Genomic DNA, 27,091 nt, shown 5'->3' with positions numbered 1-27,091 from the left:
ATCTAATGTGTAAAATCAAAATGGCTATAGGTTGTTGGTGCCGAGCACCTGCTATTTTTTCGGTGGGTGCTTGAGCCCCAGAGCACCCACAGAGTTGGCGCCTATGGATGAAGAAACAGGAATCATTGGAAATGGGAAGGAAAGGCATAGCTCAGCTGTGGGAGTGAAGAGGAAGTAAAAATGCATGTAATGTAGTAGCTCACCATGACTTGAAAAAGTCAGTGTTGAAGGGGAGTGACTACAATGACATTTCTTATTCAGATGGGTTACACTAATGTATCTTTGGTAGTCTTGGCCTTTTTAGGCAAGACCAAGCATTTTTTCTGGAAGGGAAAGGTATCAGGGCTGGCTCTGGCCCTTCCTATTTTGGCCTGGTATTGTAGTACCTTCAGACCCGATGCCAGTTCCCTGCGGAGAGAACGCCTGTCCATTTTTTCGATAGTCTCACACACTAAAAAATAAAAAATGTTCCCATCAGCATGTTTGGCCAATATGGGCAATGTTGACTGCATTTAATCAACTACATATTTTGCTTCCATGACTAAGCACATACTGCTTTTAGCATCAGCTTCATGATAGACAATCATTTAATGAGGTTTCTTTGTATGGAAATGTAAGATGAGAAACTTTCTTCCTCATGCTGACTGGGGGGAAAAACCTTGTCTTATATTTGAATATATATGCTATTTTTATGATCATCACAGAGCTACAAAAAAACTATGGAAGTGACCATTATTTATATGAATTTGGACTTTCTGCTATTTTTTGCAGAAATAAATTGTTCATGCACAAAGGAACATTTTGGGAAATGTGGATTGTCATTGAACCAGGTAGTGTTGTTGATAAGGGGTGAGTGAGTTTTCAGATGGGTTAGAATGGGTTGAATTTACAGAGACATTAACTGGAATGTCCGGTTGTCCAGCCGGCCAGACAATGCGGGGGGGAGGGGCCAGGGGAAAGCTCTCCTGCCACCCCCACCCCACCACATGCAGCCATCACCCGCCCTCCCCTGCTTCATGTTATCTGAAAACCCCTGCCAGGTTATTTTAGATAACCAGAATTTTTACAAAACAGGCAATCCCCTTACCCCGGAGATGCCGGATAACAAAGATTTTACTGTATCACATGATAAAAGTGACTATCTAGCTATGAAAAGAGCCAGCCAGCTACAAAGTTAGTTCTTGAAAATGTGTAACAATTCTATAGCTGGTTTCTCTCCAGTTTTAATTTAAACATGTAGCAGGAAATCCATGGTTCTCCTAAACAAGTGATTTGACACGTGGCAGTCACTTTCTGGGCTACATATACTCTTATGTTCTAATAAATACAAAGGTCTACATGCAAGGGTTTTCATCTGTCTATTATGCTACATCAGAATAAAGTCCTCTGCAGTAGGAGTTCCATAAGGCTGATTTTACTGAGAAACTGTTGTGCTTTTGAATGAGGGATTCATGCACATTATCCCTATTCTTGACAACTCTGAAATGAAATTTCTCAAATCACATAGTAAAGAGAGAAGTTTTATCTGTTTATGTATGTATTGAAACATTTTTTGCATCATAGAGGGGTGGCGGAGGGGGGGATTTAGAGAGGCCACAAGGCAGTGGATCCTGTTATGCTCCATGAAATCTGACATGTTGATCCATGAAAAATGAAGTAAAAAAATATAGCCTTAATTCATGCTCCATAGCTAGAATGTATTTGTAACTTAGCACTACAGTACCAATACAGTATAAAAACAGTAAATTCAAATTACTCTTAACCTTAGGTAGAAGAAATTATTCCATTTTTGAAGAAAAGCTTACTGCATAAACATAGCATTAAAATATTTTATTTGAAGTTTAAAGTAGCAGTATGTCCTCCCCATATAATTATATATTAAAATTTCCATTCCTACCTGAAGGGAACAGCTGAAGAGTAGCTTGGGGACTTTAAAAATGAGCATCATAATAATTACTTTAGGACTATATGGTAGATCAAGCTTTTACATACTTAAATTAATAGGCCATATTAGCTCAGTTGTGCACATGTACACTTTTCATTGAGTATGAACAATTGCTAGCTCTAGTCATGTCCATTTCTCTGTTTTCTCTGACCATCAAATAAGATATCATTATTGTTAATATGTTAAATCTCATTTATTAATACAAGTGGTTGGATTTTTTTGTTTAATTGTGAAAATCTTCCTACTGGACTCAAATATTAGGATTGTATTTCGCCATGAACTGTTATGTATTTTAACTCTGTGGAGCTAGAAAAAATGTCATCAACAGCATTTTATTTATTTCTAACTTTTGCTTTTCTTCTTCCCTCCTGGGTTTAGTCTGTTTTGGCCAACTAGAAGTAACTTGTTTTTTCTTGGCTGTAAGTCAACTACCTCTGTTTTTTTGTTTTGATGTTTAATTATCTTGTTTATGAAAAGAACAGAAAGATCCTAGTCAAATCATGTTCTTAGAAAAAGCCATATATTTCCATGTTAGATGTAATAAAATACCAAAAATAAATAAGAAGCATTTCTATTTTTCTTTAGGATATGTCAGCTCGAGGATCATCTTCACAGCTTCCTAAACCTTTTGATCCTGAGCCAGTAGCTAAATATGGCACACTGGATGTGACTTTTGACTATGACTCACAAGAACAGAAGCTTCTGGTAACAGTGACAGCTGTCACAGACATTCCAACATATAACAGGACAGGTGGAAACTCATGGCAAGTACACCTAGTTCTTCTACCTATAAAGAAACAGAGAGCAAAAACCAGCATCCAGCGGGGACCATGCCCTGTCTTCACTGAGACATTCAAATTTAATCATGTTGAATCTGAGATGATTGGGAATTACGCAGTTCGTTTTAGACTGTACAGTGTACGTCGTGTGAAAAAAGAGAGGATTGTGGGGGAAAAGATTTTTTACTTAACAAAATTGAATCTTCAAGGGAAGATGTCAGTACCAGTGATCTTGGAACCTTCTTACAGTATTTCTGTGAGTATTAAACAAAGCAGAGTTAAGTATATATTATATATATTGTCCTGAATTTAGTAACAATACTGTCTATATTTATAGTCGGTGCATCTACTAGCTTTTTTCCCCTGGTGTACTTATGCAAAATAATAGTTTTCTTACAGATTCAAACATCAAAATAGCTACTATCACTGCATTTATTTGTCACCTATAAAGGCTGCCCATAGTTTTACATTTTAATTTGTAACTTCCACAGTACAAATGTTCTTTCTATGAGGAGTAGGATAAAATCACTGTAACACCTTGAAATAAGATGTATGATTTTTGTAAGACATCCTATTAATCAGTATATTTTCATTTAAAAAAACCTGTATTTTCCACTGCTTTCCATTTTGATTAGATCCAATTTGTTATACGGTGTGTATGTTTTGCCATAGATAAAGAAAATGGGAAACTTGAAGGGGCCTGAACTCATGTTTTAAAAATTTCGAAGTAGGAAGATGTGAATTATTAATAGGTTTGGCTCTATGGCTGAACCAAAGAGAAAAGGAGGAAAATGGTTCAGATCAAACTAAATAGAAATGTATTTCAGTTTTCTACTGCCCTTTGAGTCCTAGAAGCAGGGCAATAACTGTTTAAGTTTGGGGAGCTGCAAGGATAACTTAGAATTTGTAAACCCCACTTCTAGGTAGGCTATAAATCCAGAACCAAACCTGTCATACCTTGGGGCTAGTCAGTTTTGTTTTGAACCGTATTTTAAAGCATTTGAAGTTACCAAATAAAAAATCAGCACGTACCTGAATAATACATTCTTTTTATTTTTATCAATTCTGTATCAAGTATATATTCTGTGTAGGGGGGTTCAGTGTTGCATCTCCACATGCTAATAGCAAGTATTTGTGGTACACATGAAATTATCACAACTGCTGTGCTACGTAATCCAGAATGTGGAATCTAAATGATCAGTTTTCTTTACTTCCATAAAGAGAGTTTTCTTGTAGAAGAGGTAGCAGCTCTTGCAATACTACATGAATAGCTTTTCTGGTACATATACATTTCGTGTGTGCTGTTGAGCAGGCATAATGATCTTTTATCTTCTATCTCTGTGCCAATCATCTCACTGTGAAGAATTCAGTTTTTAAGTTTCTCACTCCCCAGGACATTCTCCTTTCAGAAATATGTTGATTTCTTAGCTGTGATTTGAATGGTACTGACTAGACAGCATTTGCAGGTATGTGCATCAAGTATTAGTTAAAGGTGCTTAATGCAGCATCTGGAGTGTCCAAGAAACATTTTAGTTCACATTGTCTTTTATACTAGGGACAGACATTCAAAAAGCCTGAGTCTGAATTGATTCAATCTTTGCAGGTTAATCGAACCTGCGCCAGCTAAATCAGTTTTGTAACTGGACTGACATCCCAGAAATGCAGGCACATGCCTTCAGTGGCTCAGGCTGGAAGCCAGAGGGTGCTAGAGCAGCCCTCCTTTCCACAGCATGGAGCTGAGGAGGGTGTAGCCAGGCTCTAGCAGGAGCTCTGATTCGCCCAGCAGGGAATTGATAACAGTGTATATCACCTAATTAAAAAAACAACAGAGGAACATTACCAACTACTTATTGATTCTGACTGTTGATTCAGCACCAACCATAGCCAGCATGTGGTCTGGTAGCTAATACACAGACACCTCCTCAGAAAGGCACAGAGGAGGGGGGGGAATTCCTGCTTAGCAGGGAATGGTATGGGGGAGGGAGAGGACCTGCAGCCAGGGAGCAGAGGGGAGAAGCCAGCCCTGGTGTGGAGCAGAGAGCCCTACCCAGCCTAGAGAGCATGCCAGGATGCTGGGAGTGTCTGGTTTATCTTAAACCATCAAGGGGTCTGGGACAGACGTTGCATAAACCAGTTTGAATCAAATCAGTTAAGCCTGATAGTGATCATTTACATTGATCATTTTAGAAGTTGGTGTTTACTCAGCCATTATAAATTTCTCCATGCATCATGTTTAAGGCTTCTGTTTCATGTTGCTCGGACCTATATGACCATCTATATAGTGGCTCTACAGAACATGGTAGGGCTGTATTTAACAGCTTATTACTGTATTTACTCAATTCCAAAATGAAGCTTTTCTCCCATATAACATTGGGGTGGAACCCCCTTGTTTTGGAATCAAGTATGAGGTGGCAGAGGGGCAGGCAGTTGCTGTGGCTCCTACCTCTGGGCCACCTCTGCTATCCCTTGCCACCTTCCCTCCGCCCTATCTTTCCTCCCCCTTCTGCCCCACCACTTACCTTTGTCCCGGCCCTGCTCTAGCCGGGGGCATGGATAAAGCATGCTGTAGCTCCAACCTCGTTCCTGCAGTGCTGGGGACGTGGCAGCTCTGCCACCAGGTCTGGGGCTCAGCTGCAGCTACTGCTGCTACTACTGAGTTGCACTGGGGCCAAGTACAAATGTGCTTCGTTCCCCAGCCTGGAGTGGGGTCAGAGTCTGCCAGAGCAAGGGTAAGTGGCAGAGGTGGGGGGAGATTTGAGAGGGGAGGGTAGGCAGAGGCTGCAGAAAGCAGGGAGATGAGTGAAAGTAGGGGCAGGGGGCTGAGGCTGTGTGTGGGGGGGGAAGGCGGGGGGGGCCAGAGGCCACAGAGGACAGGGGGGCAGACAGCAAAAGGCAATGCATGGAAAGTCAAAGGGCAGGGATCAAGCTGCTTACCCCCCTCCCCCCACTGCCTGATTCACCTCCCTGCCATAGCTTTCCCAGTTGCTGTGGTGGTGGGGATGAATTTATGATGACCCTCCAATAATTGGATTATACACATGGAAAATATAGGGTTGCATTTGACTGGTCAAATAACGTTTAGTCAAACATTGCTCAAAATTTGTAAAAATAAATAAATAAATAAATAAATAAATTGCCAATAGGTCCAAATAATGCATAGAAAATACACAAATTTTCCCTTAAGAAATATGTTAAAAAAAAAATAAATTTATTTCTGTCAAGAAAACAACAAAAAAAAATGTGGGGTTTTTTTTTTTTTTTTAAATTACTATAGTCTTTAACCAGTCAAAAATATGCAGTCAATTGACTGGTCAAATTGACAGTATTTGACAAGTCAGTTGACCAGCTTACCAACCCTAGGAAAATTTGTAACAGATTTATAAATTTTCCAAGTCTATAATGAGGTCATCTTGGATTCAGGTTGTTGCACAAATAACTAGTTGCTCAAATGATGAGCGAGACCTTATGCGGGGGGGATAAGGCAAGATGCCGTGTTTATTGATTATAATATTTAACAGAGCGCTCATGCACACGTGCACACACACACACACGTGCACACTTCTGCACATGCTAAGATATTATATTATGCTCTTTTCTTTTTGCCTTTCATTATTTGGATTCACATCTTCCTTGTGCTTTGACTCTATTTTGCAGTACATGCTTCTTCTAGAGTTCTTTTCTTTCCCTCGGATCTTACATTCTAACACAGAAACTCTTTAATTTTCTCCATTTCAGACCTGAAGATTTTCAGCCGCGTGTTTACTTTTTAAATCCGTGTTTACTTTTTAAATCCAGTTTCAGATGCACATTTCTATTCATATGGTACCTTTTGAGAGAGGTCCTTGTAGCCCTAGCAGGTTAGCCTTTTGTCAGTGCTTTTGACTCATCTAGTTCTGACCTTGAGCTGCATGTTTCACTGTACAATTCCTGTCTTTCTGATGTGCTTAATCAGCTAGCAGCGGGGTCCCAGGAGAACCCAGCTTATCTCCACTTCTTACCCTTCTCTGTAGTTTACTTGATAGCTGTAAAAGCCAAAGCAGATCATTTTCAAACAACAAAACATATGGTGATCCCCAGGCCATGAGATTTAACACAACCTGAACAAATCATATGGGGCATCACTAGCAGACTTAATTAGAATTGGGTGAACTATTCATGGAAAACAGTTTAATTGACAAATATTGCCCCCTTTTCCATATTGTGAACAGGTTTTGAGCATTACAAATTGTTCATTATTACAATGAATGCTTTATGCAAACAAATGTTAGTTCATTGATTGTCTGTAAACTGGATTCACTGCATAGTTGAGATCACTTAGTCATATTTTTGTTCCTTGAATGAATGGTCGTAATGGTAGAAAAGCAGCAAGATTTTTTGCCCTTTGATTCTTTCCATTGTGTGTGGGAGTAGTTCATAGAGTGAGGAGGGGACTGGTCAGGAGGATTAAGGACATTTGAGTATATTTTGGCTTTCTTTCTTTCCTCCCTGCAACAACAGACATCAGTGATTGCACAGATGGTGAGAAAAGGCAGGAAAGGGAAACAAAGCTCTGAAGCTGTGTTCAGGAGGAAGTAGAATTTTGTCAAAAATTGAAATTCAGAAAAAAATTACTCTCATTCTCACTAATTAGGGAAGATTTCATCCAAGGTTTGGTCCAAGTCTGCCATTACTTGTCCTTCTGAGTTTGGGAGTTGGGACAAACTAGAAAAAATATTAATGAAGGACATCCCTTTCAGTTACCTTCATCTCTATTTCATAAATTTTGCTTAGTATTAATGTGTCAGTCTACCCAAAATCAAGCTCTTTCCCTGTTATACTGTGAAAAAATGCATTAGACAAATACTTCTTAACCTTTGGAGACTCAAGCACCCCCTCCATAACTTTTCTGAATTTAGTGGCACCCCATTTTGGAAACTAATTTATTTCTCACCCTTGAAAAGATCTCACTGGGTGGCAGGGTGGACAGCAGTGGTGCACAGTGTTTGATGCTGGCAGGGGTCATTTAATGGGCAGATTGGAGAACTTGGGTGTGGGTCATCAGAACCCTGAAGGAGGTGGGATGTGGATGATAGGGGAGGTGCAGAAGCTGGTGCCAGGTGAGGGTGGCAGGGGCATCAGCTCATTCCAGCTTCTTTTCCCTCTCTGCCCCCACCACTGCAGTTGCTCCTCTGGGAACTTGCATGTCAGTAACTGGGGTCACTTGCCCCTGCAGCCCCTCCCACCGCCTCCATGGGAGAACAACAGATGTGCCATACTGGGCCACATCAATGGTCTGTCTGTCCCAGCGTTCTGTCTCTAGTGTCAGAAGTGGATGCTAGAGGGAAAGCGCTGAACCAGATATCTCTAGAGTGATCTGTCAATACCCTATGCAATACCCTCCCTGGCATCCACCACTTATTGGTTTAGATATACCAGAGGAAATATTACCAACCATTCTGTTCAATAGCCATTAACAGATCTATCATCCATGAATTTATTCAGTCCCTTTTTTAACCTGGCTATGCCATTTGCCTCTGCCACCTCCTGTGACAGTGAATTTCACAAGTTAACTGGGTGCTACATAAAAAAAAGTAGGCCAAGGAATGATCCAGGATGAAAAATGTGGCTTTGTGACCCCATGTCTTTCTGCCAGCCCACAACAGATCACCTAGCTTAGAAGGCAGAGCCAGTGTAGGGAGTCTAACTTCTGCTATCTCTCGGACAGTCAATTGCATATCATTTCGAACCAAACTGTGAACCGCTGTCATATTTTCATCATTTTGTGATGCTGAAGAGCATCTGGAACGCTCATTGCTTTCAACCAATGATCGCCCTTCTTTAAACTGACGGTACCATTCAAAAACTCTTGCATGGCTCATAGTGTCATTGCCAAATGCTGTTTTAAGTAATTCAAATGTTTCACTTGCCGTTTTTCTGATTTTTTTTTTTTTTAATGAAAAATTTAATGTACATGCATTGTTCTGGACACTGACATAACAAAAGGTGAGGCGAGACACAAACTATCTTACTTCAACCACTGGCCACAGAAAACAGGAAATGCCATGAGCTGCAAACCTGTCCAGAGGAGTCCCAACATGCCCAGACATGTTCAGCAAAGCCATGCCTCCCACCCAATACTTTGTACCACAAATACACGTTTAGTCTCGATACTTTTTGAACAGACCTTGTATAAATTCAATTGGGTTATTTAATTTTATAACATTATTAATGTCTTACATTTGGAAACAAAACTAACCTTTGAATAGTATTGTATTTGTTCTTGTTAGAAAAATATGCATAGATAAATTAATGTAATACCATTTCAAATTTAAGGATGGAAATTTAAAGAGATTTGCTACATTAAAGCTGTATATAAACGTTTTAGTTCCTTGGCAATACTGAGTGAAAGAACTGCATTTTCATTTGGTCATTCCTTCCTAGTGTTTTGTGCATGACAAAATAAGCTGTCTTTTGCTTTGCATTTCAGCTTGTTCTCTTGAAAGCAAAAAAACAAAGGATTTTTTTAATGAGAAGTTCTCATTCTAGCCATTATGAGAATTTTATTTTAAATTTTATTTAAACATTGAATTTTTGAATTTAAAAATTTGAATTTTATTTTAACCCAGTTGCTTAGTAAAGATCAAAAGCATTCCACACGTAATGTGAATAATGTTATTAATACAGAATGTCATTGACAAAAGGCTTTCTTTGGGATATACAAATAGAAAGCAGGGCAACATTTAGTGTGTTAAAAATTACTAAAAAAAAAAAGTTTCATGAACTGAAGTTACAGGAAGGTAATAACAGTAAAATATTTGGTATCATAATTATGCTTTAAACTGATATAGGCTTCAACTCTGCAAAAGTTAAATTTAAACATTAAAGTTAAACACTTAACTTTATTTCCATGACTAGTAAGTTTAGTTAGGCCAGTTGTTCTCAACCTTTTTTGACTCAAGGCACCCCTCAGAAAATACCATCCCTTAGTTTTCATTCATTTTTTGTCTACTGACATATAACAGCAGTTTTTTCTGCTGCAAAGAATTCAAGAAAATAACAACAGGGCAGGATGTTTTTAACACTGTAGGTTCCTATTTGAAATCTCTTGGTTTATCACATGAATCATTTGCACACTTAACAGTGCTAAAATTCCTTGGCACACTTAAAAGGATCGCAGAACACCCCAGGGTGCCACATCACCCTGGTTGAGAATCACTGAGTTAGGCCTTACTTCAGGAAAACAGTAACCATCTGTTTACAGACCTTCTTGAACAAGAATGTTTTCCTGAGTTGGAAACTTCTGTGCATAAATTTATATAATGCTTAAATATTTGCAGATTAAAAGTCTAAATCAGCTGGAATCATAATAGGAACAGCATATACTCTACTAGTTTTATCATACTGTAATTTCATAAATGGAAGCTGTTTTTATACTTTATCTACATTGAAATTGCCGGGACTACTCTGGTTCTTAAAGTTAAGCGTGTGCTTAAATGTTTACAGGATCATTGCCTTCATTTGTATCTTATCACTGAAAACCTTTGCTTGTATAGGCTAATGCTACAGGACACTAAAGGTGTTTACATTTTAATATTAATAACTTTGAACTCAACAATTTGAACATCTATTAAAAAGCCTCTTAGAATGAGAGGCCTAAAATGAATAACTTTGATACTTATGCTTATAGTCCTCCTCTGCCAGAGATAGCAATGGAACTGCATAGGGATCTATCTGAGGCTATGCTTTCTAATTTCTGTTCCTGTCTCATTGCCAGCTTCTAAGTCACTTTGTTCAGAGGCTTATCTTTGTACTGTGGTCCATCTCCAACTGGCAGCTTCCAATGGATCTGTCTATGTGCTGGTCCAATTTCAGTGCTTGGCATCCAACTTTTCCCTTTCCTGACATGCTCATAGTTTGCTTCTACATCTGGTTTCACATGACTGGATCTAGTAGTGAGTCAGAAGTAGCAGTTCCACATCAATGCAAAAGCTGTAGGCCAGACCTCAGATAGGTCTGTATGCAAGTATCTGGCAGAAGAGAACCATATTTAAAAAATCTCTCTGAGGTTTTGCCTAGACGCAAGATGAATTCTTGAGTCCATTGAAGTCAGTTGCAAAGCTTCTTTTAGTCCTCAGCCATTTCAGAATTCACTGTGTTTTCTCTCATCCCCCCACCCCTTCCAAATAAGACGCGCATCTTGTTTATGGAAGGCAGAATACAGAACAAAAGATTTTTCTAGAGTCATGGCATTTTCATAGAAAACCAGGACAGCAATAAGGCTGCCAGCTTCTCTCTCAGGCAGCAAGCAGGAGGGATAGCGTCCAGCATTAATCCTTTCACAGCCGCTTTCAAATTGGCAACTGTTTTTGGCTGCTTGGTTTGGCTGCTAAACCAAAAACTGCTGCCAGTCTGAGAGTAGCTGTGAAAGGATTAACACTGGACTCTACCCCACCTACTTGCTGCCTGAGAGAGAAGCTGGCAACCTTTTTGTAGCAGCGTCTCCATGCTTCTGTTCCAGTGAAGGAAAACAGCTTCCCCATTTAAGGCACAATTTTGGTGGACAGATTTTGGGGGGGGAAATTGAGTGTGGTATATGAGTATATGTGGTAGTTTATCATGTGCTGGGAAGTTGTCTTCCTATGGTTTTGAAATTGTTAGTGATTTCCTACATAAAAATCATAATATTTTCAGAACTGTAATAGCCTGGTGTCCAGTCAACCAGGAGAAGTCATTTTTAAGTCTGAAAAGTTTTAAAACGACAGTGGATTGTACTAGAAAAAACCCCGCGTAGAGTATAAACTATATTTGCAGGATTTCACCTTCTTCATATAACTGCTATATGGAAACAGCCATACTAAAATAGAGAAGTTTATTATTTCATACATATTTAACATTAGGTTTAAGTATTGCTTAACTCCTTGCCTCTGCTGAATGTGTTCCAGATACAAAAAATGTATGCAAATGCTGTCCCAGTTAAGTAGCAGTCAGTGCCATTCATTATTTTTAGGTTAAACTGGCTTCCTGGGAGCTACCTGTGTAAAACATACCATGATTAATTGATGTATTTTGTACCATCTGGAGGATTTCCTGAATTGTTATGTACGCTCAAATTTTGCCCCTGGGCCCTGGAAAAAGCTAGATTTGTCCTCCTCTGGGCACAACAGTATTGAGGGACATGAAACAAAGAGGTGAAAGTTCCTACCTGTCTGTCATTTTTGGTGACTTTGGAGGATTAGCATTAAGCCAGCAGCTAGTTATTGTGTTCAGGAGAGGTATGAGTTGCTGACAAACCATATAAAACATTGAAAGATATTCTCCTTATTTAACTGTTTCTCTCTGTAACAACAAATGCTTTATATTATCCACATTTCTCTCCCTGCTCTATGGAGGTTTGGTATACATCATATAGGACCATAGAGAAGATTTCTAGAATGGTTTTTCTGAAGTTTTCCAATACTTGCATGATGCATTATTGCCCTAGCAAAAAAATGTGATCATTCATGTATTTATTCTCACAACACTGCTTTGAAGTGCTGTTGTCCCCACTTCACAGGTGGGGAACTGAGACAGGATAAGGGCCAGATCCACAAAAGGACTTAGGCACCTAACATGGAACTTAAGTAGGATTTAAGCACCATAGTACAAAATTGAAATCCTCAGAATCCCCACTCAGCCCTTGCCTAACCTTGGAAGCTCCTGAAGTCCATAGGTGCCTTAGTTTTCAGCATTAAAAATCCCCAGATGTCTTGAAGTTCTATTTTTGCACATCCCCAGAAGCACCTCACACTTGAAAGGGCTGAACATGCTATTAGCTAGCACATGAAAAATTCCATTGGGATGTGTACATTACATGGATGGCTGAGTTGGGATTGACTGTGGTTTATCCAAATCTTTCCCTTGTCAGAGTGGAGTGAAATAGAGACACATTCTTGGCCAACTTTATTTTCTGTTCTTTGCAGCTGTAACAAACATTGACATTCTGGTAGATTCTGAAATACATTTCTGCACTACTTGGAAATTGTTCGGTCTCTCTAGGCTAGGGGTCAGTAGTCTTTTAACAGTGACGGGGGGCAAAAAAAAAAAGCTCAGTCAGAATGCAGGCTGCTGCCACCTCCCTTGCCAGTAATTCCTCCCTCCGCCACTGCAGTTCTGACATGTTCACCACTGTTGTGTGTGCAACCCAGTTATTGCTTCCCCTGCCACTCCTTTGCTACCAGCACACTTCCTCTAGCATTAGTTGCTGCCAGCCCCTGCTACTGAGGTGTCTGGCTTCACAGGATGGATAAAATTTCACAGGCCAGATCCAGCCCCTGGCTGGTAGATTGCTGATCCATGCTCCAGACCGAATGGGTCTATGGTCACCAAATGGACCATCCTATAAGCTAACAATTATGCATTTGGCAGCATGTGCTGAGGAGGGCTACTTTGCTGCCTGTGCAGCCAGCTTTAGTCTAATTATAATCTTGAAGAAAACCCAAGGTACTGTACCAATTAGCTTCTGGAAAAACAAAACAAAACATGTCATGATAGGTAGAAATGAACCCAACTCAGGAACCCATCATTCCTGAGTTAACCTATCTTGGAAGCATCCTGTACTTGTATTGATGAGATGATGTAGACCTGGATTTGGATAAGTGATATTGTATTTGGAATGATATTTATGCCTCTCTTGTATGGATGTGACACTTGGACCTCCTGCTGGTGCTAGGGTGTTTTTGATGTTTCAAACATTGTGCCTGGTTGTTGTGTGGGAGGGTTGTTTGTGTGGCTCTTAAGAATAGGTTTAACAAACACTTTTATAGGGATGATCCTGCCTGAGCAGAGGGTTGGACTAAATCAAGGGTCAGCAACATACAGCCAGCAGGCTGGATCTGGCCTGTGGAACCAGAAAACCTTGCCCCTGCCTGCACCTATTTTGGAGCTGGGCACCTGGGAGATGTGCCCACGTTGCTGCTGCTTTTCCCTGCCCCCTATTCCCTGGCTGCAGCATGAGTGCAGCTTCCAGCTGGTGGGGAAATGAGCCAGGGCTGGGTAGCTTTCAGTTGCATTCATGCTGCAGCCAAGAGGCAAGGGAAGAGTGGAAGGAAAATCAGCAGCAGTGCAGAAGCAGGTTCCAGCTGCTTGTCCCCAGCTCAGTTTTTCACCGGCTAGAAGCTTCAACTGGGCTACAGCTGGGGAGCAGGGGGCTGGGAGAAATGGCAGCAGCATGGGTCGAGCTCTCAGCAGCTTGGCCATTGCCTGGGTGCAGACAAACCACATACCCACTACCTCTTGGCTGCTGACATGTCACTGAAGCCACCCAGCCCACGTTGGCCTTGGAGCCAGGTTGTTTTGGCTCATAGCTTGTAAAGGTTGCTGACCCCTGGATTAGATGACCTGAAGTGCCTTCCAGACCTCCTTCCTATTTTTCTATAACAACCTAAAGAATGCATACGTAGAAGCTAGGGAGACTGTACCAGTTATTCCTGCATATCTTACCTTAAGGTAATGGATGTGATAGAATGTCAAGTGCTGAGGTTTTGCAGTGTGCTGTAAATGTTTGAGTATCAAAGCATTCATTGTGACGACTCAGTAAGCATTGTGCTGGACACGTTGTAGAGTTGGATAATATATAAAGGTTCCTACAGATGTGTGGGGAGCCTGCTCAGACTCGCGGGAAATGCAGCGCATTGGAGCAGACTCGGTTAATCGAGTCTTCTGGAGCGTGGAAATTAACGCACTCCGGCAGCCTTCCACATCACATGTATCAGTGCCCCCATGCTAAAAGAATGGTGGCAGGATGCTTTGAAATAAAACATGTTTGATCGGCTTTAGTTCAGAGTGCTCCGCCACCATTTTTTTTTCAGTGCGAGGATGCTGATACACATGATGTGCGGGCGCTTTTAATGAGCATGGGTTGCTAATTAAAGCGCCAAGTGCTGCATCCCAAAGCGCATGTAAAAATGCCCTAAATGCCTGAGCAGCTGCTTTATGGTGAGCTGGAACTTGGCAAAAGAAGCATGGCTGCCTTAGGAAGCACTTGAAGGATGCTTTCCAGTGGCATCTGGCACAAAGCAATATACCAGTTGACCACTGTGGCTGCGTTCAGACAAGTGTGGCCATGCGATATGTGGCACCCCAGACTGCACATTCAGCTGTTCTCCATGCTGCAAAGGAGCAGTGTGGTAGGTTTTTCTGACCCCTGGATATCCAGGGATCAAAAAAAACCCTGCACAAAAAAAAGAAGCAGAGTGGTGCACACGTGCTGCTCAAAACTTCTGGTTGGCCGAAGCCATGCTTCAGCTGCCAGCCATGCTCTGAGTTGCAGGATTGCTGCTGCTGTAGGCCCAGAAGGCCCCCAAGACCCTAGGTAAAGCTGCTAGAGCCAGCCCAGTAGTGCTGTCCCCTGCCTCCCCTACCTTACCTGGGGTAACCTGCTGTGCACCAGGGGGCACGTGGCAAAGGCGTTCCCCCAGGACAGCCAGCAGCGGCACAAGGTGTCCCACCGCTAGTTGTCCCCAGGGAATCAAATGTCCAACGCTCATGTCATGGCCTGTGAATTTTTGGTGCGTCACAGGATGTGGCCTGTGAGTCTTTGACTGCTGACAAGTGGGCAAAAAGTGAGATGCATCACACCTAAAGATACATGTGGTCCATAGCTGGGGCATGTTTGCAAGACAGAAAAATACATAAGGCAAAAAGAATGACAATGGCAGGGGACTCATTTCAGAGCACACAGATGTGGGATTTGTGGAAGAGGCTGTTTGTCATATACTGGCCTTTTCCATCATGTGTGCACCTCTCACACCCTGACTCTGTCATCCAGTAATGGGGGAGGGCAATTAGGGCAGCAACCATGGACACTGTCTTTCAAAGGGCACAAAAATAGTTGCTGTCTGCACTGACAGTGCAGCAGCCAGCACTGCCCTGTGTGCTGTCACTGCCTAGGACACAGAGCTGCCTTGCTACACCTCTGCTGTCATTCTCAATTGCAGGAGATGCATGAGAGCTACAAAGAGATGCTTTTCAGGGGACAAAATGTTGCTGTTTTACTTCACACCATTAGCTCTGTTTGCTGATGGGGAAAAATGCAGGACTAAGTCCCCAAGAGAATCATTTATGAGCCCTAGTCTTAAGGTCCAGATGATTAGAAAATATTCCCCACAAGTCAGGTGCTGCAACACCAACACTGTACTTCAGGGGTCAGCAACAGTTTTGAGCAGAATGCCAAAAACACCTGCAACCTCAACTTATAAGATGTTTACACGCCAGGGGCAGACAGCGGGGGAGCCACGAGGCATGTGTACCCCCTTCCCTGGTGTGCTTACCAAGCAAAATGCCTTCACGTGACATGCTCTGGCACCTGTGCCAGGGGTTGCCTACACCTGCTGTCCTTGTTTTCTTTTACTGGTTAAACGAGGAAAAAAGAATTAACTTTTATTTCTTTGTATGTATTGAATGCTATGTAGTAGGAACCTGTCAAATGAATAATATTTAACGGAAACATTTTCTACCTGAACCACTTCTAAAAGGAGCCTTGTTCTCAATTTAGAACACACTAATAGAGATAAACAATCCCAGATGGGCCTTACATATATATGCAAACTTTTTATTCTTGTAATTACTAGCAAGTGTACCTGTTTTAAGGATGTTGATCAAATAAATCCTGACTGTTTTGTGGTATATGTAGGGAAGATTTAGAGTATGAATAGACACAGCAATGTTTATGTTGGCACAAAGGGAAAGCAAACAGATGCCTATACCATTTATTACGCCACAAATACCCAAAGGAATGGGATTGGACCCTGACAAAAAGTGGTTATAGTTCCTGCTGCTTTGATGTGGCAGGTGTGTGCTAGCTGCCTGCTCTCTCCAGCTACCCCAGGCAGGCAGTCCTGGGGCTTGAGGGGGCCAATCCTATGTGCCCTGAGAATTCCCATGGAGGACTGGGCTTCTCCAGCCCCTGGGAGTGCCGCCTGGCTTTCCCAGATTAGAGAGACACCCCAGGGATTCCCCAGGGCACATCTCTGCAAGCAGAGAAACATGTTGCTTATTGTCTTGCAGGTTCAGTGGACAGGACAATGGGTGACATGTTTCACCCAGTGAAGCGGATCGGCTGTGGCAGGACACATCCCTGGCACAGCTGATCCACTTCATTTGGCAATGTCTATTTGTGCCCTTAGGTCAACAGGGACAACTGTTTCATGTAACTGGAAAGCTTCATACCAGGGCACTGCTTGATTTTAACTGCTTAATGTTGTTATTTTGTGTGTACTATACAAATATCTTCTTGTCAGTAATCTAGGAAAAATAACTATCACTGAAGCATAGGTGTGGAGGGTATTTCAAAGAGTCATTTAGATCAGCCACCTGCACTGATATTGAATGAAATGCACTTAAGCCATCCCTGAACAGTATTTCAGAAGGGGAGGAACCCTTTCTTATCAAATCAGTCAAAAACTTTTAGGACAGCTTATTTTTTGGTAAATAATAACCTTTACTCTACAATCGTACTCGCAATGAAACTGCTGAGTCAGTGTGGCCTGCAGGGTGGTTTGACAAGTGGGTCCAATTAATATGGAGATGCCCTTCAGTAGTGTCATAAAATGAAAGGTTTAGTGTATCTAATTTTATAGCAAATTGTACTAGTTTGCAGTTTCAATTTTAATATTTAAAAGTTGGCACTTGATGATTTTGTGTATAAGGTTGCCATAATATTGTACTCATGAGATAGCTGGTAATACAAAATCCTCAACCCTTTTCTTAAAAAGTCTGGTAGAGCTCTTTTTGGCTTTTCTACTTTGTATGCAGATTAAAATGCAAGAGAGGAATTGGAAAGTATCCCATTGATATTGCTATGTTTTTAAGTAGTCAAGTCGCCTATGGAAGGAAGATTAAGCCCCAGATGCACAAAAGGATTGAGGTAGCTAAAGTGAGAATTAGTGGAAATTCAGGTACCTAAACAAGAATGTGGTCACAAAACGTCTGTCTGACTACTTAGGTGCTGAAAACAATAAGGACCCAAATTTCACGAGTAAAGTTTTTTTGGTACCTAGAATTCTCTTTCTGCGTGTGTCAACATTGCTGCCATCTTAGGAGGACTGAACAGTGCAGCCTTTGTCTCAGGCTTAAGTCTATTTGGGATCCACAAACTTCACGTTCTAGTACCTATGTCTGGGAGATGTTTCATCTAGTAAATGTATTCTGAACATATGTAACACGCTGAGGGCATTGAGTTTAACACAAAACACAGCACTTTCAGCCACCTTTGTTCAAAAATATGAATGGAGAAGAAGGTAACAAGGCCAGTGCCCACCCTATCTTAGTGGTTAGAGAAATCATCCAGAAAAAGATATCTAAATTCAGTACTCTCTGTAATCTAAACTGGGATCAAACCCACATATCTTATCTTCAAAATATCATATCTTATCTATCACATATCCTAACAACTAACTGGGGGGGGGGACACATCCTCCAGCCCTCCTGTTGAAGCTGTGGTACTGTGGGAGTCCAGATTTGTGAGCCAAAAAAGAGACAGCTTGAAAGAGTGGCCATTTATATCCTAGTGGTTAGGACCATTGCTGGGAGTGGGAATATCTAGGTTCTGATTCCTTCTTCAGGGGCTAGTATATACATATTATCCAAAAACTGTGGAATGTAAAATGTGGAAATGGTCCTGGGACAGAATTCAGTTCTGTCCGCCTGCAAATGAAAACCCCAACCATGAGGGTGAGGAGTTATATTCCCTTGTCTACTTCCTCTTTGTGACTCAATAAATTTTGGATTTCTGTCTGGGTACTGGCACAGTTTGAACAAAAGGGTGTGAGAGTGTCCCTTCCTACCCATAGTAGCCTACAGCTTGATGGTTAGGGCACTCACTCTCCTGGGAGATCAGAGAGATTAATTTGAACCTCTTCAGGCTGAAAAAAACATTCAGTCTGGGTATACCACTTTATGAGAGAGTACATGAAACACTGTTTTCTATAAAAGATGGGCCCCAACATCACCATCATCTCTTCCTTTAGGCGTGTTTGAAAAGAAAAGCGTGATCTAGTTGTCTCCAAAAGCATACATTTGGGAGCCTAAGTTCGGGAAGGGATTTTGAGCTGTGAACCCTAATCACAGGTAACTCAGGGAGGCACCTACATTTAGGAGAGAGGCAGGAATTCAGACCCACTCATCTCTTTGGAATTTCAATACTGGCTTTGTTGCACATCTCTGCCATCTTGTGTGCTGACTGAAAAGAATACCATTTTAATATAATGCTTGGGGAGAACTATGGCAAGTAAGCACCTAACTCATGGTTATGGAGTCTGCTAATAAGGCCAAGGACCTAAAAGTTTGCAGTGGAGATGCCGAGTCCCTTTACGCATCTAGAGCTACGTTATAAGCACTGATAACAAGGTTCACCCTGAAGATGATGAATTATTAAAAATAATTTTAATGTAGTTCTGTGCCCACTCTATTGAACGAGGGACAAATACATTGGAGAAAAAAACTGTAGGAAAGGTACCCACTAATGTACAATATCCATGAATTTATCTGTTGAATTTGCATAGCTTTTACTATGGTATCGAGCAACAGCTCCCAGTAAAGGTTACTGTGATGGACAATTAAACTTGTGAAAGTTTTTTGACTTATTCTTCAACAAGCACTGATCCCTCTCTGAGAGTAAATTCTTGTCTCCAGCCATTACCTGGCTTGCTTTAGCATTGCAAATCAACACACAACCCACACCTGTCACTAAGTTTTCCATATTTTCAGTTAATCAGGCATGATGATTTCTTTTCCTTCTGTTCTCTTTCTTCCATTGGTATGGTTGACTATTGTCTTTGCACTCCTTGACTCTGGAGTCTTTTGTATCTCTTCCACCTGACCTGTCCACCTTGCAAACACCAGACCTAAATCATCCCCAAACATCTAATTTCTCCGTTACTGCTGTGTTTATAGTGAATATCCTATGACCAGGCTGACTTATACAAATACAGTATTTCCTCTTTCACATCTGTCATAATCCTAGGGAAACGGCTGTAGTTCCAATTTACTCAAATCCCACAGCTGCAATCTCAGGCCTTTATTTATTTATTTTTTTTTTTGGTCACCCTTGACTCACTCCTCAAAACCTCCTCTTCACCCATTTCTCTTTCTGTCTCTGTGCAGGATCTTTTCAAGATTTTTAAAAACAGTTTGACATTATGTGATACGATCTTTTCTCCCTCCCTTTGGCTCACCATTCTTACCCATTCAGACTCCTAAAAAGCTCTATTCTTTCTTCCTTGTTTTAGATCCAGAAGTTTTTCTCACCTGATTTTCTTCATTTAACTCCCTCCTCCTTTTTCTGGTCATCACTTCCTGTCCCTTCTCCTGCTATCCCTTGCACCCACAATTAATCCTTCCATCATTTTTTTTTCCTTAACTGCTCGCTTTGTCAGAGCTGTGCCAAAGTGGGTTCTTTTGGCTTGATGGCCAAAACAAAAAACAAATTAGTTTGCATTAACACAAATTGGGAATTGATTTTTGGACCTTTTGGATGAAATGAAAACACCCCACGTATTTTGTTTCAGATAAAATGAACCACTTTGTTTCATTTTTAGGTTATTTAACCCTTTTGAAAACCTTAAAACTCAATTTCTAAATGAGAGCCCTGTTTTGAAAGAAAAAAATGTTTTGTTTTGAAACATACTGAAACAAAACCTTGCAGTGTTTCTAAATTCTTTCCCCTACTTTTTAGACCAAATAATTAGGTGAAATGGACTTAAATTTGTGTAATGTTTTGGTACTTGGAATCCTCATTTTTTCTGTTAAAGTAGCATTTTCTGCTAATTTAATTCAGCAGCAAATACTAATTTTTCTGAATTTAAATTAGCAGAAAAATGGTGACAAAATGGACCGATCTCTGTTTTCCCCTCATAATATAAAAAGGCCTATCCCATCTAAAAAAACCCACATTATCTCTCCAATTTGTGACCCATTTCCCTCCTCCTTTTAATCTCTGATTTAAAGCAATATCTTCTATTACCACATGGAATTCCTCCAGATGTACCACAGATCCTCTAGCTTCTGTCCTTGCACTCAACTGAAAGTGCTCTTGCCAAAGTCTTTTATGACCATGTCTTAATCAAAACTCTGAGCTAGTACTGTATCTTCACCTTCTTTGACCCACCAACTGCCTTTGACACAGTCAACTGTGTTCTTGAAATCTTGGATTTTGTTACTCTGACCTCTCCTGGTTCTTGTACCTCTGCAATTGCTCTTGTATCCAAAGGAATCCTTGTCATTTTCCCCATTATATTTTTGGTGGAAGTTCTGCTGGGCTCTCCCTAGGTTTCCTTCTTTTCTCTCTATACATTTTATCTCTGGATAATCTCAGCTTCAGTGTGTTATCAGGTGAGCCAATTCAGATGACAACTACTTTGGCATTTTGGGCAGTCTTGGTAAAGTTGTTACCCAGGTACGGTTGTTGCACTCTTTGTGGCCGTGTCTATATTGCAAAATTATACCATGTTTGAATACAATTATGAAGAATTGACTTGCTTCTGCCTGGTTGCTGTAGAACTGTTTAGCATTGTGTTGACTACTCATATTAAACTCTGGTCCCAACAAAATAAGATGACAAATAAACATAGTATGGAAAATTAAATGTAGTTTTAAAAGCGATGAAAAATTGTTCTTGTTCTTCACACCTGCAGTGGTAAGAGCACATTATAAAACCATGCTGATCCAAAGCCGATATTATTCTTTCTTTGTTGGTTAATACTTTTGGAGTGTACAGTGTATGTAGTACATGCTGGAATTGAGTTATCTTTCCAGTTTTATAATTTGTTCTTTATAATTAAGAAACAGGGCTTTCTTTTTATGTGTATACCAAAGAAGTAAAATTTAAATGAAATTAGAACATACTTTGGAGCTCTTTTTTTTTTTTTTTTTTGCTGTATAATGAGCATTGGGAAAAATTGTCAAGAATTTAAAATGCAGAATTGCATAAACAGGACTCACTGGGGTGTGAGGGTTTGTTTGGCCCTCTAGCAGGGAGTACATTTGCTAACACCTCTGTATATTGAGCTATAAGGCACCGCATTCTTCTTAGATAAGTTTCATCCCAACTTGAAGCTTTGCTATGGTACTTACATTTAGTTTGCAGTACTGTTTCCATTTAAGTACAAGTAGGATAAGAAGTTCCTTCCAAATGCAGTCTCTAGATAACTGTGTACTATTAATTGGGCTTCCACACTGCATTTGCATGTTAAACAATAAATTCATTGTTCTTAAAACAAATTCTAACCTAGAAACTGCACAACTTGGGTCCCAGGCTCAATTTTAGCCTCCCATGTGTACCAGCAGTTGTTAGAAATTCCATAGGTATGTTTAACCCTGAAGAAGCAGTTATTTCGGGTAACTCTTCTTCCACCCTGACACCTGAAATAATAATGTGGCCAGACTCTGAAAGCAACCAGCTTCAAACCATTTTTGAAGAAAAGGTGAGCGTAATGGAGGGCTAATCTGGGGTCGGGGGGTGTAATTGCACCCCCCCCACCCTGTTTCACCCAAACTTTAAAACCAAGTGCCTGGGAGGGACAGCAGCTTTTCTACTTGGGCAATGCTGAAGAGGTTCCATTGGCTTCATGGCTCATTATAATGTACTCGATTCCTGCTAATCTCCCTTTATGCCAAAGATGTTAACAACCCTCTCTCCTTTTTAATGGTCTTGATCAAGTTATCCTTTCTTCTGCAGTTTTGCTGTCTTTTTGCCATTCCTGGTAATATCTCTCTGGTCTGCAGACTGTTTTTAGTTCTAGCTAAAAACCTTAACTCAGGTGTGGTAATATTAATTCAGATATACATTTACTCAGGTGTAGAAATGAGTAACAGTGAAGTGTTGAATACACTGTCAAGATGCTCAAGGAGGTTGGATTTTGTATTACAGGTCTGAATAAGATGTATATTTAAGTATAATGGACTACAGGACTAATAAAAAAAAAAAAAGGGTATATTTTGACTATTTTTGCCTAGTTTTTTGTGGTTTTCAAACTTAATGTATATTCTAGCAAAATAGTGTACATTCCAATCAAGTTGTATTTTGTTTTTCTTTGATCTTAAACTGAATAATATAGTTCTGGGCCCCTAGCATATTAGTAAATCTAGCTTCTCTTTAACTGGAGAAAAATGTGTTGCACTGATGCCTCTCACCATCTGTACCTCCTTTCTTAAAATCCTAGATCCATCCATAAGCATAATTTAGGGGCATTGTGGCAGAAGTTTAAAGGGTTATATTGGGGGTTCTACATTCTCTTCTTAGCCTTCTAGCAAATAGTTTAGTCAGTAGCCAAAATTAAGTTCAGGATCCTGTTTTCATAGGTGTAACTACATGTACAGAGTTTGGAAGACCCCAGGGAGATGATAGTAACCCATGGGGCCCAGAAAGGAAACACATTGTAGGGGTGGAAAAAAAGGTTATCTGTGCAGCACCTACTAGGGAGAGGACATGATGGTGGCTGAGAGTACACATCTTTCCAAAACTGCCGTGGTTCCTCCCCCAGCAGGGATCATACTTGAGAACACTCGGAGATAACTGCCTACCCCCATTTGAGTCACCACTTTCTCTGTCCTGCCCAGAGCACAGAGGCATGTTACACTTGTGTGTGACTGGTTCAATCTGCCATGTTCCACACACTTCCTGAAAGTGTGTGTGTTCATATTGTGCTTTGCTCAAGTCTTGTACTATATGCTTATCAGTTTTCAATGGGGAAAACAACCTTTATAAGGGGGGAGGAGGGAAATATGTATATATGTATAATTTCTCAGATTCTCAAGGGCATTTTGCCATCTATGTGAAAACACCAGTACCCCTAAATTTAGTGGGCTCCAGGATGTCAACAAACTGCTTTGGTTTATCTTACCAATTAAATAAAGACCATAAATGCTCTGCCTATCATTCTCCATGACTAGTTAACAATAGAAGCACTACTAATAATTACTTAAACTCCAGAATGTTTTTCTTTGTTACCTCTAATATAAACCTGAGCTAAAGGGGCCGCATTTCTCATGTGGTGCTTAAGAGCATTTGCTGTATAACTCTTGTTGTTGTTACTGCGAGTTACCTGCGTATTGTCCTATGCACTACACTGACAATTCCCACAGTAATTTCATTCTGTAAAATTCATAGAAATGTTTCATTTTTTTTGCTTACAGGGCTGTGACTCCCAAATGAGCATGTCAGAAATGTCCTGTAGTGAAAGTACCTCCTCTTGTCAGTCTCTGGTACATGGCTCAGCTCCAGAAATCCTCATTGGCCTGCTTTATAATGCCACAACTGGAAGACTATCAGCAGAAGTGATAAAAGGCAGCCACTTCAAAAACTTGGCAGCAAACAGACCACCCAGTGAGTGAAAATCTTTTTTTTTTTCTTCATCCTAATACTTCAACACTTGTGACACTCTCAGTGGTGGGGACTTCAATCCTATCATTTAGTCTTACCCAATCAAAACGAAATAGAGCTATAATCAACTAATCTGTTTCATGTTTTATATTTCTAGTCACCTGGGAAATAGTGCAAATCTAAAACTGAAAATATTAATTGTAAGTTGACAAGACTATTTTAATTTTTTACGATGACTGCCTAATAAATTATTTTTACCATAATGATTAATTGCTAAATTATTAATGCCTTGCATCATGGGCCAAAAATACAAGTTCTAGTGTTTAAAGAAAAAGTGTGCGCCAACCTAATATTAATGTAAAATTGGTGAAGTTACTGCAGTTACTGGGAGACTGAATTGTATATGTGTATGTATGTGTAAATAATGTTTTTAAAAAGCATTATTTAAATTTTAAAATGCTGATGAGGATCGGATAAGACCAAAGTCTCACTTTTGGTATGGGATGTTGTACACTTCACTTCTTACACTGGGAAATTAATCACCAAATGCATTTGGGCAAACTTTTGGATTCAATCTGAGTCCATAAAAATCACTCAGTCACATTTAGTTTGAGAGAAATTTATGCCTAAAAATATTTGCAAGCTTTATAAATTTATATTTTTAGTCTAGTTTATTTGAAAGCTTTATCTGGAAGTTCAGATTTTGGACAGATTTTCTGTCCAAGAGTCCTTCATTTTCCTTTTGCTACATTGCTGGTCTAGCTAACAGGTTCCCAATGTGTAAAAGCAGCTTTCTCACTTTACCCTCTCGCCCCAGAGGGTTGTTCTCTCCTCTGACGTCTGAGTTAAAAGTGTATGCCTAGGACTTGAGAATCTCCTCTCCCTTCCCTGGCCCACTACTTACCCCATTCATTACCTTGGCTCACCATTCTGCATGGCATTTTCTTTCTGCAGAGATGGAGCTGAATTTAGTTAACATGTCTAGAGAAGGGTGATGATGAGAAGTGTTAGCCTGTTGCCAAATAACTGTTCTCGACATACCTGTTTGGAATCAACGTATAGTAGAGTTTATTAGGAGTTAGGGAGTAAGAGGTAGGGAAGCCTGATGCAAAGACAGGAAAGGAGGAAAAAGAATTGAAGAGGCAGAGGATCTCAGAGAAAAGAGAAGGATGAATGGGAGAGGGAAAACTAAAGCTTGAATTAAGGAAGGAGGATGTCTAAATCAAGAAAAGGGGAGAGGTGCCCCTAGGCTCACCTGGAGAAGAGCATAAGTAGGAGGGACCCTGAAGTTTCCAAAGGCATGGAATAAGCTACATTTCACTATAAAGCATGGTATGTAATAATATACACCTCGTTTACTCAAATCCAAGATGACTTCAAATGTAAAACATTTGTGACACCACCCCTTCCCCCATGATTAGACTCTATTTTTCTTATACTTTTCCATGTATAGAATCTAATTAGTGGAAGATCATCTTAAATTTGTCCCCTCTATTGCTGTGGCAGGGAAAGCAGTGGCTGGGGGTAAGGGGCCAAACCCATGCTTTTGCTCCCCTGACCTCCTTTCCTGCCCCTTGTCTCCCCCGTGCCCGAGCCCCACCATATACTCCCCTACCCTTGCCCTTCATGCTTGTGTCTGCCCCCTCACTTCCTGCCTCCACCACCCACTGGTCCCCACTGCAGCCTGCTGCCCCATTCTTTGCCCCCCATGTCTATACTTGACCCCTGCTGCCTGCCTCCCCCCCACTCCCTGCCCACCCTACCTCACCTTCTGCTGCAGCTCTGCTCAGCTTCAGAGCATTCAAATAGCAGAAATAGCAGCAGTGAGTTCCTGGCCCAGGGCTAGCCAAGCCACAGAGAAATGGCGAAAGCTCCCAGCTAGGCCAGGTCAGGGATGGAGGGACTCAGAATGGAGTAGAAGGTAAGGTGGGGAGGAGGCAGCTGGAGGGTCAGGGCATGCTTCAGGGAGGAGGAAGAGGTGGAGAAGACCAGAGGGTGAAGGGGAAAGCACAAGCTTTGCGGGAAAAGGGTAGAGGGGCAGGCTGCAAGTTGCCCTCACGCACCCCCAAATTCTCCCTCTGGCTGTGTGGCCCCTCCGCCTCCAAATAAGCCATTCCAGCAAGAGGTAGGTAGTGGAATGGCTTTGGCTTCAGCCTGCAGCCCAGGGCCAGAGCCAGGAGCTGAGCTGCCGTCTGCTCCGGACTGGTACTTAAATCAAAGGTGAGGCCTTTTTTTCCTCTGTGCTAACTGAGGGGGAAAAGCCTCATCTTGGATTTGAGTAAATACATTAAAGTAGAAGATAGGATTTTTCAGTGGGCTGTTTAAGGCAAGTCAGGTAGCTCTATAGTAATACCACCTTCTGTTTTTCCCTAGTGGTTGGGAAATGTCTTTTTTATAGTACTTTAACTTATATAATGATGATAACCTAGTATTTCAGGTATGTGTGTATATAGATATTATCTCTATATATGCAGAGATATATGTATATTTATATATCTAACTTTAGCTGTATATCTATATGACATCAGTGTTCTGTTGTTTCCATAAAACTGAGGCTTGAGCTCATTTCTAGTTTTGATAAGACCATACAAAAAACCCCTTGTGATCTCGTAAAGTCGAAGCTTGTCTGATAAGTTGCAATAAGATTCAATTATGAAAAGCAGCATTTGGGTCACACATGGCTCTTCGTATTTCAAGGATTGTAAACCTAATTTTTGTGAATTTCATTCAGACCAAATTTGGATACGTTCTCATGTTTCTACTACTAGCTTGTGTAGCCTACTCTGCTACTGTGTGTAAGAGCTGTAGTGTATTCCATCAAGCTTATAGACCAACTAGTGCAAACAATTAATGCTGAGTTCAGAACGTGGTCTGTTGCAGTACTTTGGGGTAGTCTTCACTGTAGTCTGATGGGGAAGATTGTAATGAACTTGATGAGATTTTATGCATGTCTAAAATTTCGTGTCTAAAATATTATGAGTACACAGAAGGTGATATATTAAATAACTGTGTGAATTGATTTTAATTGGTCAG

The 27,091-nt window shown here is 40.8% G+C and overlaps 1 protein-coding gene across 9 annotated transcripts in view; it reads left to right on the top strand.

The window, feature by feature from the left end:
• SYT14 (synaptotagmin 14) overlaps positions 1 to 27,091 on the top strand; it is a 210,520-nt gene that overhangs the window by 165,343 nt on the left and 18,086 nt on the right. For 8 of the 9 annotated variants that reach the window (XM_059718210.1, XM_059718216.1, XM_059718230.1 and 5 more), the window contains 2 exons: positions 2,531 to 2,980; positions 23,872 to 24,061. In XM_059718210.1, the coding sequence (XP_059574193.1) occupies positions 2,531 to 2,980; positions 23,872 to 24,061 (640 nt within the window). Of the gene's footprint in view, positions 1 to 2,530; positions 2,981 to 23,871; positions 24,062 to 24,215; positions 24,259 to 27,091 lie in introns of all 9 variants that reach the window. The other variant, XM_059718208.1, reaches the window with a different exon arrangement.

Source organism: Alligator mississippiensis, chromosome 1 (genome assembly GCF_030867095.1).
Source record: "Alligator mississippiensis isolate rAllMis1 chromosome 1, rAllMis1, whole genome shotgun sequence".
In the NCBI taxonomy this organism is placed as follows: Eukaryota; Metazoa; Chordata; order Crocodylia; family Alligatoridae; genus Alligator; species Alligator mississippiensis.
The sequence above is the reverse complement of the archived record's forward strand: the minus strand, read 5'-3'. Positions and strand labels throughout refer to the sequence as shown.